Below are 18,198 nucleotides of genomic sequence, written 5' to 3' on the forward strand. Positions count from 1 at the left end.
TGAAGCAGATAAGTTAAAGGACTAGTTCTACATGAGTTAGATTGGTACAAAAAAACATGAAAAAGTCAAGTAGTTATTCTACAGAGGGTTATGTAGTCGATTTTCCTAAGCGTTATTCAGAGGTGCAGTAGACATATACATATTTTTTTTTTTTAACTTTTTGTATGTTGGCCAGGACAGCTGTTTGCTCCTGCTTCTACTATTTATGCTTGGCCAAGCAAACATACTCCTCACTCTGCCATCATTGAGTAATATGCATGAAAGGTCTACCGATCACATTTTCTAATGCTGCACACGGGAAATAAGCTACAGTCATTTGATTTAACATGACACTGATTTAAAAGAAAACTCAATGAAGTGGAGGACACATGCAGCCACTGAACCCCAATATCTGCATAGGCTGTCCTTCTTGGCTTCAGCCCTTGTCATAGTACAATTCCCCTACAGCGCCATAACAAACCTCCGCAGCAACTGCACCTTAAGACATTCATACTAATTCTGCAACAGCTTCATATTGATGTCCCATCATCACATTGCGCACAGCATAGCGGGAGCTCCTCATACACACACAATCAGACAGGCACACACACAAACAGTGCTGCACTCCCCTTCCGGCTCCACCGATCCTGTCTTGCCCCTGCAATCCTGTAACGCCTCTGTAACTATCACAAAAAGTGGCATGGGGGGGGGGGGGGTCACTTTGTCCCCCTTTACACCTCAGCAACATTCATATTGAAGGTGAAACATCACAGGGTCGTAAACATCACACCTTGAAGCGGCAGTGTGAATAGGACTTTTGTCATCAAAGGAGACCTCCACCATTAAGTGCTTCTTACATAAAAGCCAGCAAAAGTCGATCTCAGCATTTTCCCTTTATCAGCACGCATTCCCATCAGACCATCCCATTCTGACTCAGAATCAGATGATGGGGGGGATATAACACTTCATTCTGAACTTTACCATCCAGTTCAACAACTTCTCACCCACAGCTGTTAACTGCAGTGCCCCTGCTGAGTCGTCTAAACACATGTTTGCATGTTTGAAAGGATGAGATCATCCAGACTTCCCCAAAAACACAATTAGTCATTGTCATTTTCAGACAGAGGTTACTTTTGTTCATACAAATGCCCTCAAAAACACCCTTGCCTGAGAATGAATGTTTGACATTGCGTCTGTTGATGTGGAGCAAAAGGAGAAGCAGCTATGTGTTAGATTGCAGTGTCAGATGTTTTACTGTATTACCTCATGCTCTCTCGTCTATTTCACTTCTCTCTCTCTGAACTTGTAATCCTGGTGGTTCAGCAAAGGACATTGTGCACTGGTTTGCCTGTTCTGGTTTGAGACCTTTGTGGTTGAAGTTTAGTCACTGTGGTCCAGACCTCTGCAAAACACAAGCACAGAACAACTTGTTTATGTCTGCAATCACCAATACCAGAAATACATTTTAGTAGCTTTTGTAGCAAGAAGTTGAAGCTGAAAAGCTGAAATAAAATAGATAAAAGCTCATGAATATGTTCCAAACTAAATAGTACAATTATGTAACAATGTTCTACGTAATGATGGGATGAAATCACTGGTCCAGATATTGTATGTTTGACCTGTACTCGTCTTGTTATCTAGCTGAACACACACCTCCGGAAGTGATACACACAACTTACACCGTAGTGGAAAAGTGGAGCCAAAGGTTTTTTCTTTTCTTTTCAAGAAGAGTAAAATACAAATCCTGAATTTTGTGACAGTGTTACTTGATTACCATTTAAACCTTTGTGTTTATTAATCGACTTTTGCAGTGTTTCAGTAGTGTCACAATCTCTCTGCACACAGATGGCCTCTTATTTTGGTTATCACACGCTCATGTTATCATGTTCTCACCCTTATTACTTGACCAAGCCAGCCCGTTTAAACTTTGTTCCTGTGTAAACTTGGGTTTCTGTAAAAAATAACACAACAGAGCAAATGACACCAAAGGGGCCAAGTCCTAAAGGGCAAAAGTCATTACACATGGGCACTGAGGTGTCAGAGTTGGACTTTACAGAGGACAAGTTATGGCTTGTAGGATATAACCAGTTTCAGTTGCAATTACAGTTATGTACAGTTATGAATTAAAATAGTAATAAATTACAAAAGAGTTATGCAATGTTTTCCCCTTCTTTCAATACCAGCCTCTATCAAGTGGCCAAATGGCTGTTGATGATAGCCTAAATGTCTAAATGTATAAATGATTGACATATGAGAGCATTAGTGAGCAATCGAACACCTTTGCTATTTTTATTTTAAAAATATTTTTGTACTTACGGATGCATTAAAGATGGGCTGGGGAAAAAATATCGTGAAGTTCTAAGTTTTGTATAGAAATGCAGGAGTGAGAGGCTATTTTACATTTATATGTAAGCCTATACCTAGAACTTTTTACCTTAACCAAGGTTTGGAATTGAATTCACAATATTTTCATTGGCATGGTTATTTTACTGCCAATGCAACAACAATCTCTGTTCACTTTAATTATAACTTGACAAAACAGTTCAACGTGATGGGGGGGGGGGGTGGCAAGTGTGCACATGTGTCAATTGGGAAATAAATGCTCCAGTACTTTGTTTAACAACTGAAAAACATGGTTGCTCAGTAAATGTTGGTAAACAATTTTGCTTTGTGGAGAATGTCTTCTTAGAAATCGCTGGTTTGTGTCAAAGCAAATACTAAAAAACAAAAAACAAACATTCATCATTGTTTTTCTGCAGTTCCTGTTCTCCCCAAGCACTTCTTCAAATAATAAAAGTCTTTATGTTCTCAGTACCTTTTAATACCTGTTATCCTTCTTTTGTACAGGGCTTGCTGTACTTGGGTGTCCCCAGGCCTGAACTTGCCCATCTCGTAATGCTGACACATTATTTGTACTTCAGGCACTAACAGGTAATTGATAGTACAGCAAGTAAATTACACAGAAAATGCAGTGTGGTGCAAAGGATCTGCTTGCAAGAAACGTCACAAATCCTAACTTCATTCTTTAAACAAAGACATGGGAACTTGAAGGCAAGGGGGTATGGTGTGTTTGGGGGTTGTGTGTCTGAATAGGTGCATAGGTGGGGTGTCAGCAGTCAGCACTTACAGACCTTTAGGATTGAAATGCAGGAGTGAAAGGCTATTTTACATTCATATGCCAGTGGAATTACTCTATTCAGATGAGGGTGCTTGATTATAATGATAAGAGAAAAACCTCATGCATCTGATAGCCTTCAATATTTGACTCTGAAGTATATAGTTTAAGAACATTTACTCTTGTGTTGTATAATAGTAGTTTAATATGGCCCCTAATACCTTTGCTCACTTTTTACTACATTTCATGTGTGTTTTATCTTTACTTCAACTCTTTTTAATGGACAACCACAGCACATTTCCAGATGCTGGTTTACAAAACAAAATATTTCAGAAACAAAAAAATAATAAAAATCTTCATTTCGAGGCCCTTTCCTTTGGTGGAGTGATATATATTGTTTTTCTCATCCTGCTTTCTTTAATCGGTCAAATTTATCATTAATCGAGAATCTTTGCCATTAATAATTATCTAAAATGGCTGTTTCTGCAGCATGCTGTGACTCACTTAACAAACCTACCCCCAGCAGTAATATGAGGTATTAAAAGTTACTCGTAGAACTAGTCAATAGTAATGCTTAGTGTCTTTTTTTTTTTTGCTTTTGCAGACCTTGTGGAGGCATAAATAATAATTTCAGACTGTTTCATATCCATAGAAACTCCACATAGGAGCTTCTCTGTTGCCATTCCCTTTTTTTTCCTCCTCTGAGAAGAAAATGTTAGAAAATAGGCTAGTGCAGTGGTTCTCAAACTTTTTAGACTGCGTACCACCTCCGAAAATATTTGGCTCTCCAAGTACCACCATTATGGCAGACATTAAAAGACACTGTAGGCCTATTTCAACACACATTTAACGCAAGAGGCAAATTAATTCATAAAAAGAATATTATTTAATATTAACTGTTGGCAGCCACACTGTAGGCCTACTAAGGGCTAGCGCAATAACTGGCACTTAAACTAACACAACTCTGACATTTGACCAAATCAAAAAAAAGGGCAGAACAATAAAAATGACAACTTTATACCAACAACCTGTTTTAGAATATTTAATCTCCAGTGTTTCACACACAAACACGACACCTGGGCCCATGTATATTTCCGATTACCTGTTCTTATTTAATTTTTTATTTATTCATAAAATTGCTGCGTGCCTGAGAGAGCGAGAGGTAGGGGGGGGGGGGGGGGGCGCGTGAGAGAGAGTGCAGGCGCGCGCTCCGCAGGCTCTGTGCAGCCAGAGCTTCTGTATTATAAGTCTCTGCGTTCAACATAGCAAAACTGCCTGTTTAAAAATAAAATCCCTCTCGACTCCTGCGGAGTGTTAAGACAGCAAAAGAGAGCAGAATCACATCAGCTTTAGAGCTACAGAGAGAGAGATAGAGGGAGGGGGAGCGATAAGTTCCACTGTCCGTACATGCATCACAACGGGAAGCATCTCCATAAAATGTACAGCTGCTTGCTGCCGATTGTGTACTGAACTCCAATAAATAACAGAATATCTGTTAATGTAGGCCTACAGCTGCTTGCTGTTGTTTCAGGACTGAAATATAACAGAATATCAAGGGGAACTTTTCAAAACGTGAGGTGTACTCCTGTTGTTGTTTATGTCTGTGCGCGCGAGCATACATTGAGCAGATTAAAGTGGTTTGTTGCAAAAACCAGATTAATTTAGAGGAGAAAACACATTTGATATTAATACAACCCAATAGATACAAGACAGATAAGAGTATGACAAAAAAAAATTGGCGTTTTATGCTGAACGTTTTCTTTTTAATATATATATTGTGGAGATTCCTTTGCGTCCCACCACAGGGAGTCCGCGTACCACCGGTGGTACGCGTACCATAGTTTGAGAACCACTGGGCTAGTGGCCTTGCAGTAGCTTCAAGTCTTGGTTGAATGTTTAATATATATGTTAGGTCATTTAAGCTAACTGTTGCTAATTGTGTTGGCTTTATTTTCATCTTCCAGAAACATAAAAGAAGAGAAATGGTGGCCTAGCAGAGGCTTTCATTTTCTGGTTGAGTGTTACATTTAAGTAACTGAAGCTAAAATATTTTATAGGCTCAATTTCCATCTCTCAGCAACATAAAAAAAAAGCGAATTAGGAGCCTTGTAGGTAATATTTTTTTGCTGAGTGAGTTAAAGGCCTACATTTTAAGTAGCCTAACTTAAGCTAAAAAATATTGTATTGGCACTATTTTTTATCTCTCAGAAACCCAAGGAAAGCACAAAGGTAGGCTTTTAGTAAAGCTTCTGACACGCTGAAGGTTCGCTTTGTCAGCTGTGTTAAAAATATAACAGCAGAGACGTTTTCATCATGACTTTGTACATCCAACTTTTACCCCGTTATTCTTGTGACAGACTGGTTGCCCAATCACCCTTTTGAGACGATACAAACCTGTGAGAACTTCGGACGCGGTGTTGGTGGCATGTTGCGTGGAAGAAAACAGGAATCAAATTATCTCATGCGCGTGAACGATCCCTCCCCCTCCTCCCGGAGCGACACGCGCATCAGCAGCGGTCTCCTGGGAGTGTATAAATACCCTCAGATACTGTGTAGAGAGCACGGAGGAAACTCAACCTCACAGGTGAGTGGAAGCAAGGAGGACACAAGTCAACGTTGCTATTACAATACTTCTCAGTTACAATGAAAGTTTTGTTTAGTCAATGTAACTGCTTAATGCGGAGTTCAAGTGCTCTCTATTTTGTATTTTTTTTGCAAGCTTGAATGTTAGACTTTTAAAGGAGAACTTTTCTTAAGGAATTGCATTTGATCTTTTTCTATAATGTGGTTCATTTCAAACCATTCCTCCCATTTTCTCCTCAGGTTTATCTGTCTGTCCAACAATCATGAAGTCTGTAGCTCTGATCCTTGCTCTCGCGGTCATCACTGGTAAGTTCACTGTTATCCATCGTTTACAAACAAGACTAAATAAAATGCGTTTAATGTATGTATATTTAGCAAAACTTACAAATGTGTGCCTATCACAGGCTGCAACGCCCGTGCCGTGCCCCAGGCTGATGCCATTGAAACCAGATGGGAAGAGAGTGTGGACCGTTTCTGGCAGTATGTTTCTGAGCTGAACCAGAAAGCTGATGGAGTCGTGCAGGATCTCAAGGCCTCTCACCTCACCAGGGAGCTAGAGTAAGTGAATGATTCCAAATCCAGTACTTACGCTCAAATCCTTTGACCAGTACATCGCTCAAACTTTGCACTGTGCTTCGAATCCTAATTTGTATCTTTTACTTTTAGCACTCTAATCACTGACACCATGGCAGAGCTGACAACCTACTCTGATGACATCAAGGCCAAGCTGAGCCCCTACACTGATGCCTCCACCGGCCAGATCACCCAGGACCTGCAGCTCCTGACCAACAAACTCCAGAAGGACATGCTGGATGCCAAAGAGCGCAGCACTGAGTACCTGAGTGAGCTCAAGTCCATGGTGGAAACAAACACAGAAGATGTCCGAGGCCGCATCGGCACCTACACCCACAAGCTGAAGAAACGTCTGAACAAGGACACTGAAGAGATTCGCAAGTAAGTTTGGCGGACGCTCTAACATTAAATTAAGTCTTTTTCTCTTATGTCTATGTGAAATCTAAATGTTATTCTTCTTCTCCCCAAAGCACTGTGGCCACCTACATGGGCGAGGTCCAGTCCCGCACCTCCCAGAACCTTGAAGTTGTGAGAGGACATGTTGAGCCCTTCGTCCAGCAGGCCGGTGACTCCGCCACCAAGAAACTGAGTGACATCTCTACCGTGCTGAAGACCCAGGCTGAGGGTTTGAGCCAGCAGCTCGAGACCCAGGCTGAAGGCCTCAGGACCCAGCTGGAAGCCACTGCCGAGGAACTGCGCACCTCCCTGGGAGGCAAGATCGATGAGCTTACCGAGCTGCTCTCCCCCTACGCCACCAAGATCCGCGAGCAGATCGATGGCATCGTGGACAAGGTCAAGGAGACTGCTGCTTACTAAACAAAGACTGGTGTTTTTAAGGTTTTTGATCGTTGGTGGTCAGCTGTTATTTAGCAGTGTGACCACTGATTTCTTAATACCTTGAAAAGAAGGAAGGGTGGGAGTTGAGAGATAAGTTCTTCATTTAAGTGCTTTATTGTTCAGTGTAAGAGTGTTGATAAGAGAGATTTAAAAAATGTTTTTCTACTCTTTATGACTCCCTTAATCACTGAACAGGAGCACCCCAGTCGGTGACAGCCTTTTAAAACACAAACAGGAGACAATTATTTTTAATATGCTTGCTTTTCTACTTAAATTAGCCGTTCTAACTGCATACGTTTTGTCTTGAGTTCCCTTCAATTTGTGTGGTTGTTAACATAACTGCTGAGTTTAAGCCCTAAAGACAGGAAGTCCAGCCCTGTATCATCTCTAAATGCACCAAACACACATGTCTTTCATTTCAATGTATGCACTGATTTTAACTTGAGGTGATACTGAACCACTAAAGAGTCCTTCTGACATTCATTTGTTGTACTTCATTTGGAAGTGGAATGTAAAGCGACTTGCAATGCAAAAGTGACAATCACAAAATTATGCTTGTGTGTTCTGCAGTCTAAGAGTGTCCCATATGTTTCAAATGTCATGTGCCCACCATGCTGCTCACTGTAAGTGCATCACCATGTGCTGAACAGTGCTGAAAGAATAAAGAACCCAGAAAATAAGACCTGTTTTTGCTGTTTGTTCCTCTGCTCAAACATTAAACAGCCATCTATAATTTAAGATGTAGTTTGGATACAGTAACAAGAGGAGCTGTGACAAAGCAGGCGGTTATCTAATGTAGTCCTTTCAGTCTCTACAGCTCTTTAAATATAATGTAGAATGTTAAAATACAAATATTTTTTCTCATAGGTTTACCAGATAATGACAAGTTACAGATTCAACCTCCCTCATACCAGCAGTCAAGGAAGAAAAAGAAGAATTCATGAAACTGTGGAAAAGATACTCTTGTTAAAAAAAAACACAACATTTCTCACATGTAAAATTAATTCAACATTTTCATAGAAAGCCTTTTTTTTGTTTAATCCTTTGGGTGTTTATGAAATGAGGATTTCTGTGAAGGTACAGACCTCTAGTGGTACCTTTTAACAACAGTTGCCAGCCACACATGAACACAGAGACCCAACTCTCCTTTGCTTTATTGTAAATCTTATGTTAGTTTCCTAAACAGATAATGAACTTTATATTTTTATTTAAATATACGTATACTCTTTGTATAAACCAACACCATCACTCCAAGTCCTCTTTCTTTTCTGGCTCTCCCCTCCACAGTCACAACCCTTGGCCGACCATTAATTCTGGTTCAGACTTGTCAAAATCTGTTCCAAGATTCCTTTCTCTCAATCCAAGCAGGCGTTTGGGAACATGCTGTGCCCCTGATCTAATTTTCTAAATGGTGACATTCTACCACTTTTCTGTCTATTTTGGCTCTGATCACATTATAAGGAGTGCATGTGTGCATTTGTACACATATCTTTGCTCAGGCATGCCAACCAGAGTCATTCACATGTGCAGATACTGTCTGTAAACACGTGCCCACATGCATGGATATGTTTGCAAGCGTGCACATCATGTTGGCCCTGATTAGATGCTTATCATTTAATTGCAAATCCAGACAGGCCCAGGTTTCTTCTCTCTCTCTAAATAAATAAACCTTTAACACAGTGAATGAAGTCACTGTAAAATAAAGGCTCTTGCTACAAAATGTCCAACATGATTCCCTCTACATTTTGTCTGATACAACAAATCTATCCTCAACAATAACTCAGAATCCAGCAGATGTTTCACTTGCACTGCAGATGCAAAGATAACTTATTGCTACACATCTGGTTCGGCCTGAGGGGGAAGATGGTCTGATCAAGCATACAACTTTTGAAATAGTTCCTTTTATTAAAACTCAGCAGGATTTTCCCTTTGAGGTGTAGAGCAGTTCTCTCCCCTGACCTCTCCACCAGAATCCATGCTGCACCAAGATGCAGCTGTGTTTTCCTTTTTGGAACATAAAGTAAACTACATTAGCCTCATTTATGAACAGAGACTCGGTGGCATTGGAGGACAGAAAATGTATTTTCTAAGACAAATGAGCTGGTAACTTCTTTAGAATCCCTAGAGGGGAATTGTAATTCTTAAGTTAAAGATATGAAATGTTGATTCATAATGGTCACTTTGACGACAGGTCCAAAGCTAATGTAGAAGAAAAAAGTGGGTAATGTGCCTCAGTATGTTTTAATTGTGTAAGAGTCTAAGATTTGAAGATGAAAAATCTTTGACTCAGATTGAGGACTGATACCCCTCTCTTTTATTAGTCTCCACATGTTCTTTTTAACTTCCACTGTGCACAATAAGAAATTGATGAAAAATTACTTCAAACAATACTGATGTTGAGTTCCGCATATTTAAAGCAAAGTAAAAGAAATGGTCCCTAGTCAGTCTCTGAAAGTTGTATATCGATTAATTGATCCTATTTCTTTTCTCCAGACAACACCAACATTGGGTTACACCAAAAACATGTTTACTCTTTCTATCTGTGGCAAAGGGCATTGCATGTAAACTGAAAGAATGACTAACACAATAAGTAGCTGTTTGTCCCAGATGATATCACTCCGTTAAGGAACCAGTGTTTATTTAGAAACTGCCCCTGAAACAGACAAGTGAAACTCCTACATGAAACTGTACATTGTTGCAAGAATCAGTCACAAGCGATAAAAACAGGAAGTCTGCTTACATCCTGCCTTTTCAGCATTTCTGCTCCGTCTGCTGTTATAAATCGTCTGCACTCACACACAAAAAAAGGAGTACATTTGCAGGTGCTAGCTAGTCTATGACTCCAAGTAACCCCTCTATAAAAAAATAACCCTGCTGAGATTTTACCTCATATGACAACACTCCCCCTCTTCTTCCTCCCCATTGGAGCGGACTCACAACAGCAGCCACCACATGGGGCCTCATCCTAACAAAAAACAGCCTTTTTGTAAGCTTGTTATTGCAAATTGGGAGCATGCAAGGCGCGCTCTTTCACGCCCTATGCCTCCTACAATTATTCAAGAGGAGCTTATGTGCACGCAAGCACAAGCTCATACATAAAGCCACTGGCCACTTGATGACTAAAGAGATGGAGATTTTGCTTTTCAGAGGTAATGTGTGTGAATGTTGAGGCATGTGAATGCACAATTGTGGGCTATTCATCACAGCAAAATACCATATAGGCCAAGTCGTTAGCAACAAATGGGCATTCAGTCGTTAGCTGCAGACTGCTTGGTGTGAAAACAGATATGTTAAGTAATCATGAAGCCTTCAAACAGTCAGACTCAGACTTCCTGGCTCTATGCTCAGGTCCCCGCTGTAATGAGAGGTTACTGTAGTTCAACTGACTACTGTTACTTTTACTGTGGCTCGCTTCCTTGTTAAGAAGTTATTAGAAGTGGGAACTTTATCCAAAATAGAATAAGAGGTTATATGGATTCACCGCAAATAAGTCTGCTTCAGACGGCAAGCCGTATGTGACTAGTGGCTCAAAAAAACAAACAGACACGGCAACAATTAGGAATGCAGGTAATTGGTTATAAAATATAAAGGATTAGTTGTATTTGATGTACATTAGAGGGAATGATATGCTCAAGTCATTGTGAAGGTACTTGTAGTTTGACTCTATCCACTGTCCTATCTTTAAATGAAGGCACCAAAAGCCCCACAAAACAATCCTTTCATTTTATTTAGCTTATAAATTAATGTCATTAAAGTCATTTAATCAGGACAGTCACATATCCCTGTTAATAAATGATTTTTTAATACTGCATCGGAGTACATCAGACTTTCATATTAGACTGCCTTTCTTCACAATAAGCTTTGCTTGTAATCAAGACAGTTATTTATTTATACACTATTTGCGTTCTGTCCCCTGTCCTGCACCTGATTCCTCTACATTTTGGACTCGCTTCAACCTTTTTTCTTAAATTGTATTTATAATATTTTAAACACAAATATATGATGTGCACGGTTTGACATTGAGCTACGCTACTTAAAAGTAGTTAAATGACCTCCAAATTGCCAAATAGAACATCAAGTTGTTTAATGAGCAAATATTTTGCACATATTTTGTCAATAAAAATAATGATTAAATGCTTTCCTTACTACTAATTTTGACTGCAGGAGGGCTTTTCTTTCTATTGAAATATTTTTAAGAGTTAAGTTAAAGGATCTGAGAATTTACAAAAACAAATCAAAGGCACAAAAGTTTGCATTAGGGCCCCAGCAGATAACAAAAGATCAGTTTCCACAGAAATAAATAGACATGGAAATTTTTTTTTTTTTAAAGTAGTAATTTTGATTAAAATATAACACGATGTGAACAATTTTGTGTGCTTTTCATAAATCTGCCTTTAATTCTGACAGCCAATACTGGAAGACAGTCACATTTTGTAATGTCAAAACCAAAATATCCATCACCAATACATGTAGGGCTGTCAGTCACAGAGTCCATAGGCCAACACTGCAGGTCCAAAGGAGCTCCCAATAAGCTGACATCTTAGTCAGGTCCATCTGTTACAGTATAATGTTATCACTGCTAAAGACTACCTCTCAGGTCTCTTAATATATCAACACAACTGTTACAGAGTCCCAAAATCTTTAACTGATTTATTTTCTCTTAATGTTCAATAGGGAAACACTCCCTCTTATTTCCCCCCTATCCTCTGTAAATAACAAATACAACTAGCCTATTTCTGCAGTGCTGGATGAAAAACTTTTGTCTCCACTCATCTCATCAGTCTGCAGAGAAAAAACACAATCTTGCAACATTTTATCAAGGTCGTTACCTGTTGAGCGATCGAATTTATGTAGCACAGTCAGTATATTTTAAAGCAATCACAAAGGTGCTGGTCAATAAAGGGGGCAGCGACGCGCCAAGGTCACCACGTGTACAAGTTAACCAAAGTCTGCAGAAGTGCGTCACAGCAGCCTTATAAAGAGGAACTTTTTTCAGTGCCCAAACACACTTGATTTTTTCTTCTTCTCTCAGACGGATAACAGGTATGTCTTTATCCCTTAGCATCACTGATGTGGGGCTGGGAAACATATATTCTTGAATTAACAATTGTTTTATTTGGCTTATAGCTAGCAAACAAACTGTCATCTGTTCTTTATTTTTGTTGCTTTCGTCTGATGTGACTTGTTTTTAAATGTAGACAGCGACGACAACAGTTAAAAAAGGCTTATTGGTATTTATCTTTACATTGTAAAGGCGTTTAAGTAAAAGGAGCTGTCCAGTCTCAGTGGTGCTGAAAACGGGGGCGCATATTTCTAGCTCTAACCCTTTGTAGCTATCTCTCCGTGCTAATTTTTACTTTCTTAAGACAAGTAACCAAACAAATTGTCTTTCTCATTGCTGCGCAGGAAGCCACTGCCAAGATGAGACTGTTCCTTGCAGTTGCCGTGCTGATGCTGGCTTTCGTCGCATACACAGGTGCGTCTTTTCTTAATGAAAAACAGCCCTGCTATACGTTTTGTTTTTCGTTCTTCAGAGTTGTGTAACTTCTTGTCTAACTTTGCAGAGGCCCAGGAAGAGGAAACTGTCCAGCAGAAGTTATCCAATTTAGGCGATCAGATGACTGAGATGGGCAAGAACCTGGCTGAGAAGGCAAAAACTACCTTTGATGAGCTCAGCAACAGCCAGTTTGCAAGTGACACAAGGTGAGCGCGAGCGCAAACACAGATGCACACAAAAATCAGACCAATTACAATCAACTGTGAGTTTTTTTAACACACTTTTTTGTACTCTCTTTCTCAGAGACTGGTTCACCAAGCACATTGAACAGTTAAAGAGCAAGTTTGGGGACGTCGCCCAGTAGACAAATGAACAGGTCACTTTCCTCAACACCCACCTCCACCCTGACGTCACGTCCATCAGCTGACATGACAACATGGTTACATTACCCCTCTATGATTTCTTTTTGGTCATAATTGGACTGTAATAAAATTAAAGAAACAATGTGAAAGAGTGTACTAAGACGTCAACAAATAAATACGTTTTTTTTATATAAAACGCTGACTTTGCATCTTTTGTTTTTAAATCTTTGTAAGTGTACTTCATGAAAGTGATAGAATATAAAACTACAACAGTACTAAAAGAATATGGCAGTTTTACATTATTCTCTGCTCTTGATTATAAACAAGTGTTGGCAACTGAAAGAAAAAAGAAATAGGACAAAAATGGATAGTAGGTATTACCAGAAAGACTGGTTGAGATTCTTGTTAAATAAATAAATACTAAATTCAATTCAGACCATTTCATTATTGATTATGTGGCACATTTAATGCAAATGCAGTTCAAAGTTCGTTACATGATTTTCTTTACAGATCAGATCTTTTTAAATCATTCTAAGTAAACTAATCAAGGATTTTACTAATCGAAGAAGCGATATTTATTTTGAATTACATAATGGGGAAAATAAACATGGTGGAAGAGATAAACAATTCTGCAAGTCAGAAAAACATAACTTCTTAGTTTTAAATGATGTAAAATGTGTCTGTTTGAAAATTTAAAGGGTTGTGCTGTGTTTTAAATCAAGATGACAAATGCTTGAGTGTGAAGAAAAATACAAATGAGGGGGGAAATGTGTTTTTAACATGAGCTGGAATACATTTTTTAAGTAAAGTCAGGGCAATCTGTATATTATCAATTAAACTCATGTTCATTGACAGTTCATGGCAACAAAAGTATATCATATTTGTTTTTAATTAGGCACAATCTCCCTTTAAAGAGAATCAAAATGAGAAAAGCAACAAATGCTGTGAGTCAGCGTGGAAATGAAGATTTTTATACATTGATGCTGATTTTTTATTGCAACCAAAAAAAAAACGTACTCCATCATTTCCTAAAAAATAAAGAAAGAAATCAGAGTTCTTAAAAACACAAGATGATGAATGTACTAGTGATTTTTTTAGTTTATAGTGAAGTAAAAATACAGTGAAAATATAAATGTCTGCTGAAGCTGATTAGTATTTAGACAAATCACAGCAGAATCTGACAGATAATAATCCACATGTGTTCAGAGTCTATACCAAAGGGCAAGTGCCAACACGACTGCTCTTCTGGCATTTTACAAAATATAGGTTGAAGTTACTGTTTATGCTGGGTAAATAATCCACAGCCCAGTTCACTTAAATGTGTTCCTGTGAAGAGAACAGGGGGACAGAGGTCAGCAGCTGGAGTGCAGAGGTCACACACTGCATACATTGAGATCATTCAAATTTAACTAGAAGTCACTTTCACTTTCTTCATTTAAGAGAACAATAGGCTGTCATTAAGCACATCCTTCCGAGCTTTCATTCATATGTTGAAACAAACTTTTTGTGCTTGACTTTCTGTATTTGGGGGAAAATCTTCTTTCTGATTCGGCTTCACTCAAAGTATTGTCATGACTCCAAAGTGAGGCTTTTCAGATCGGTCTTCTTTGAAACATCTCTAAGCTATTAATGCAAAACAAGAAGAGGCACTATCATTTGTATAGATTGAGACAATGTATATGCACAGATTCATTCAATTCAAATAACTTTATTTATCTGTTAGGAACTTCAGTTGTGTAGCACAAAAAACAAAAATACACACATACAAGTGGCTGTATTAAAATCATGATAAAAAGGTCATAAATAATTGTTATCACAGTATAATGTAAACACTTATAACAAACCACAATCACTTCTCTAATTTAAAAAGGTTTAAAATGAGTGTTGTTTCAGACTTGCATTGTTAATGCAGGCCTATAGATTTTAAAAGAACTATTTATTTTGATGCCCAATGGGAGTCCAAGGACAATTCAGAACCCCGGCAGCCCCCCCATCAACCCACACATCTCAGACTCTACAGCAATTTACAGATGTTTAAAACGAAACACACGATCTAAAAAACACAAATAAAACCCTTGATCCTCTCTATTTGGACAGCTGTGGGATCATGTACGTGGAACATAGTTATGAACTGAAACCCCTGAATTAGTTCAGAACATGGAGCAAGCACAGAGCCAGGCTACAGAGAGGATTACATTGATTTTGTGCTGGACTCTGAACGCAGAAATGCTTTGCTGGGCTGAAAGTGTTTATCTATTTTTCAGCCGCCTCCAGTCTTCACTAACAGCCATATCTCTGCTGCCTGGACACAGACTTTGACTGGCCTGAACACACATCAGCAGCCGCCAAGTGGGCTGAAGTTTCTGATCCAAAGGGCGCTTGGACAGTGAATGAACTCAGCTAATGTTGATTTTGAAAAGATATCAAAGTGATTCAGGATCTAAAATCAAGGTCTTAAGCTTGGATGCTGAAATTGAAATACAGCTAACCAAAAAAAAGCTGGGATGGATGACTCCTATGCCCCAATTAAGATTAAATTTAACATCAAAGCATGAATACTTTACCCATGGCTGACAGATTTTGCCTTTAAGTTCTCTGTCTTTTAAAAATGTTGAAAGAAAACATAAATCACCTGCACTAGCTTCTTGATAGTCCATTTGCCTGATCCCCCCCCCCCCCCCCATTCATTTTTAGAAATTCAAAACTATACCAGAGACAAGAAGACTTAAAGTAAATCTACACCTTGTGTTTTTATGTTCCTAGTCAAACACCTGCTGCTTAATTGCTGTCCAGAATTTTGTCAATAAATGAGGTAATGAAGGCGAAAGAAAAACAACTCAATGAAAAGTCATACGATCTGGAGCAATGTACAACCTGTTGGCTTATACAAATAAAGTAGCCCGATAAGACGTGATTCATTCAGGTTCTGTTGACCAGAGGAAAAGGTAAAACAATAAACTGTTGCTATTGCTTTGCTTGTTCTCATTTAATTCATGAAGTGTTTTTTTGGTTACTTGTGATGACTATATTCTTGAATAGGGACATGGTTGAGAAAATCCTGTAATATATTGAACGCTTACTGGTTATGGTTAGACATCTATCATGAACTGCTTAGATTGACGGACAATTCTGTTTTGAAATAATAATCTAAGACAAATGACCCCTTTAAGATTGTGTTTCTCTCGTTGTGTTGGCAGATGCATATGAAAGAGCTTTTTTTCACTATCGTCATGCTAATGAAAGGTACGACTTGCAAGAGGATTATTCTAGATCTTTCTTGATTTCAAAGCAGTTTGATCTCTGCTCTGTTTCTGCTCTACTGACAAGCATGCTCTTCTGCAGCATGTGGCCCCCTTTCTGCCCAGACTACAGCTGTCCCTGCACAACCTGACCCCCCAGGAATCCTGCAGAGGCTGGCAGAGAAAGCAAGGTATTTAAACAAGTACTCTGACTGTCATCTTTTTGTGGCAATTCATGCAAGCAAGTTAACAAGTTTTTAAAGTATTTTCAGTTATCAGAAGCTGATGAGGGATGACCTATGATGATGGCCACATAATCCAAAATGCATCAGTCTGATTTGTTAATAAAGTTGATTGGTACTTGGTACCTTGGTAGTTGGTGAAGTTGTGCCGGAAAAAACCCACTCTGCTTCTTCAGTTATCAGAATTGCAATATTATTCAATGTGTTTGTATGTTGTTTGCACTTTGTTCTTCTTTTGTGTACTTTTATCTGTCATAGGGCAGCCAAAGCTAAAGTCCAGGGTTTTGGGGAACAAGCACTGGGCTTTGCTGGTGCTTACTATGAAGACCACATCCAACCAGTCACTGACAGATACGTTGGATGGGCCTTCAGCGTGAAGAGCTCTGTGTTGGAAAAAATCCAGACGACCATGGATAACTACAATCCACTGAAGGCAACAACACCAGCCGATCAATCGCCTGTAAACTGAGGAAAAGATGATAATCAAAATAAAAGTTCCTAACTCATGGCGTGTCCATGGTTCTTGCCACTCTTATCGGACTGATTATGTCTTTACCTGGCTTTCACCTGGCCTAACTGGTTGTTTGAGATAAAGAAAGAGTCTACTGTAAGAAATAAAACTCCAGGTTCACATCAAGCAGCTAGGTTTTACTGCAGGGGTCTGATTTGCACTCCGAAAAAAGGCAGAGAAAGAGGTTTAATCCATCAAAGTGTATTTCTAGAAAAGCAGTTACTACAATTCAGAGATCGAAAGGCAAATTCAGCAACATTAAACACGTCATCTATATCTTATCATTTCTACAATACGATACGATAGATATGATTGGAAATGATACAATACTACACGGAACAACACAAAACCATTTAATTAGATCTATTGTGTCCTCAGGGACATTTGTCTCTGGGACCATCGGTGCACACGGTCTGATTTATATTGATGATTTAGCAGCAAATCTGCTTTTAATTCTGATCAATGTGGTGTTTGTGAAATTTCCCATGTAAAACATTTCAAACGAAACTTCCAGTTCTCGTATTGAATACATACATACAATCACATCCCGCCTTTTCTTGTATATGACTTCATCGTTTTTTTGTCTGCTGCTGTTACGGTTTTTGATTTAATTTTTAAATATTTTAAATAAAAATTAAATCAAGACATTAGAGCAGTAGGGAATGATTAAGAGAAGTTAATCATTTAATAAGTAGATCCTTTTTTTTCACTCACTTAAGAATTAAATAAGATGTTTCTTAATTGTCCTGGCAGCAGCAATGATGTTTCACCATGCATGCAATTTTTAGCAGGGGTTCAGGGTGAAAGGTGAATGCAGAAATCCCAGCATGCATTGCTGTGCCATCAGAACAATGTGTCCAGACTGGTTGATAGACATGCTGACCATTGAACTGTCATTATAAATTGATCTTGACTGGCTGCCATAGAAAGGCTGATAAGCTTTAGTTGATCTATTTAACATCATCCAAAAAAGTGAGACACATGAGCGGCTTTTTTAAGTTACCTGTCAGATGAAATGTGCTGGTTATGACATGCATGCACTCTGACACACATTTTGTACAGTATCAGGAGGGCTCCGAGTGCATCACCGTATGGAACAGATAAAGTTACATTAGAGCAGCATTGTATTGCCTAACGCCCTACTCATAATTCCACATACAGTATTCCAAGTATATGTCATGTACACTGGACTTTGTTTAGGGTGAATGTGTGGGTGTGTGGGTGTGTGTGTGGTGTGCATGTGCATGTGCATGTGCATGC

The 18,198-nt window shown here is 38.9% G+C and overlaps 2 protein-coding genes and 1 long non-coding RNA gene across 3 annotated transcripts; all 3 read left to right on the top strand.

Moving 5' to 3' along the window:
• The first annotated feature begins 5,588 nt into the window (after positions 1–5,588).
• On the top strand, positions 5,589–7,767 carry apoeb (apolipoprotein Eb). Its single transcript, XM_020650343.3, has 5 exons — positions 5,589–5,678; positions 5,918–5,983; positions 6,082–6,235; positions 6,344–6,631; positions 6,721–7,767. The coding sequence occupies exons 2-5, from the start codon at positions 5,941–5,943 to the stop codon at positions 7,064–7,066; spliced, it is 831 nt and encodes a 276-aa protein (XP_020505999.1). The 5' UTR covers positions 5,589–5,678; positions 5,918–5,940; the 3' UTR covers positions 7,067–7,767.
• A 4,278-nt stretch (positions 7,768–12,045) lies between these two features.
• On the top strand, positions 12,046–13,142 carry apoc1 (apolipoprotein C-I). The gene is made up of 4 exons (XM_020650342.3): positions 12,046–12,130; positions 12,494–12,563; positions 12,652–12,790; positions 12,888–13,142. The coding sequence occupies exons 2-4, from the start codon at positions 12,509–12,511 to the stop codon at positions 12,946–12,948; spliced, it is 255 nt and encodes an 84-aa protein (XP_020505998.1). The 5' UTR covers positions 12,046–12,130; positions 12,494–12,508; the 3' UTR covers positions 12,949–13,142.
• Positions 13,143–15,786: 2,644 nt separating this feature from the next.
• LOC136179859 (uncharacterized) lies at positions 15,787–16,736 on the top strand. Its single transcript, XR_010666791.1, has 4 exons — positions 15,787–15,891; positions 16,144–16,189; positions 16,289–16,376; positions 16,686–16,736. It is a non-coding gene; the product is annotated as an uncharacterized lncRNA (long non-coding RNA).
• The last annotated feature ends 1,462 nt before the right edge of the window (positions 16,737–18,198 follow it).

This window comes from Labrus bergylta, chromosome 8 (genome assembly GCF_963930695.1).
Source record: "Labrus bergylta chromosome 8, fLabBer1.1, whole genome shotgun sequence".
NCBI classification, from domain to species: Eukaryota; Metazoa; Chordata; class Actinopteri; order Labriformes; family Labridae; genus Labrus; species Labrus bergylta.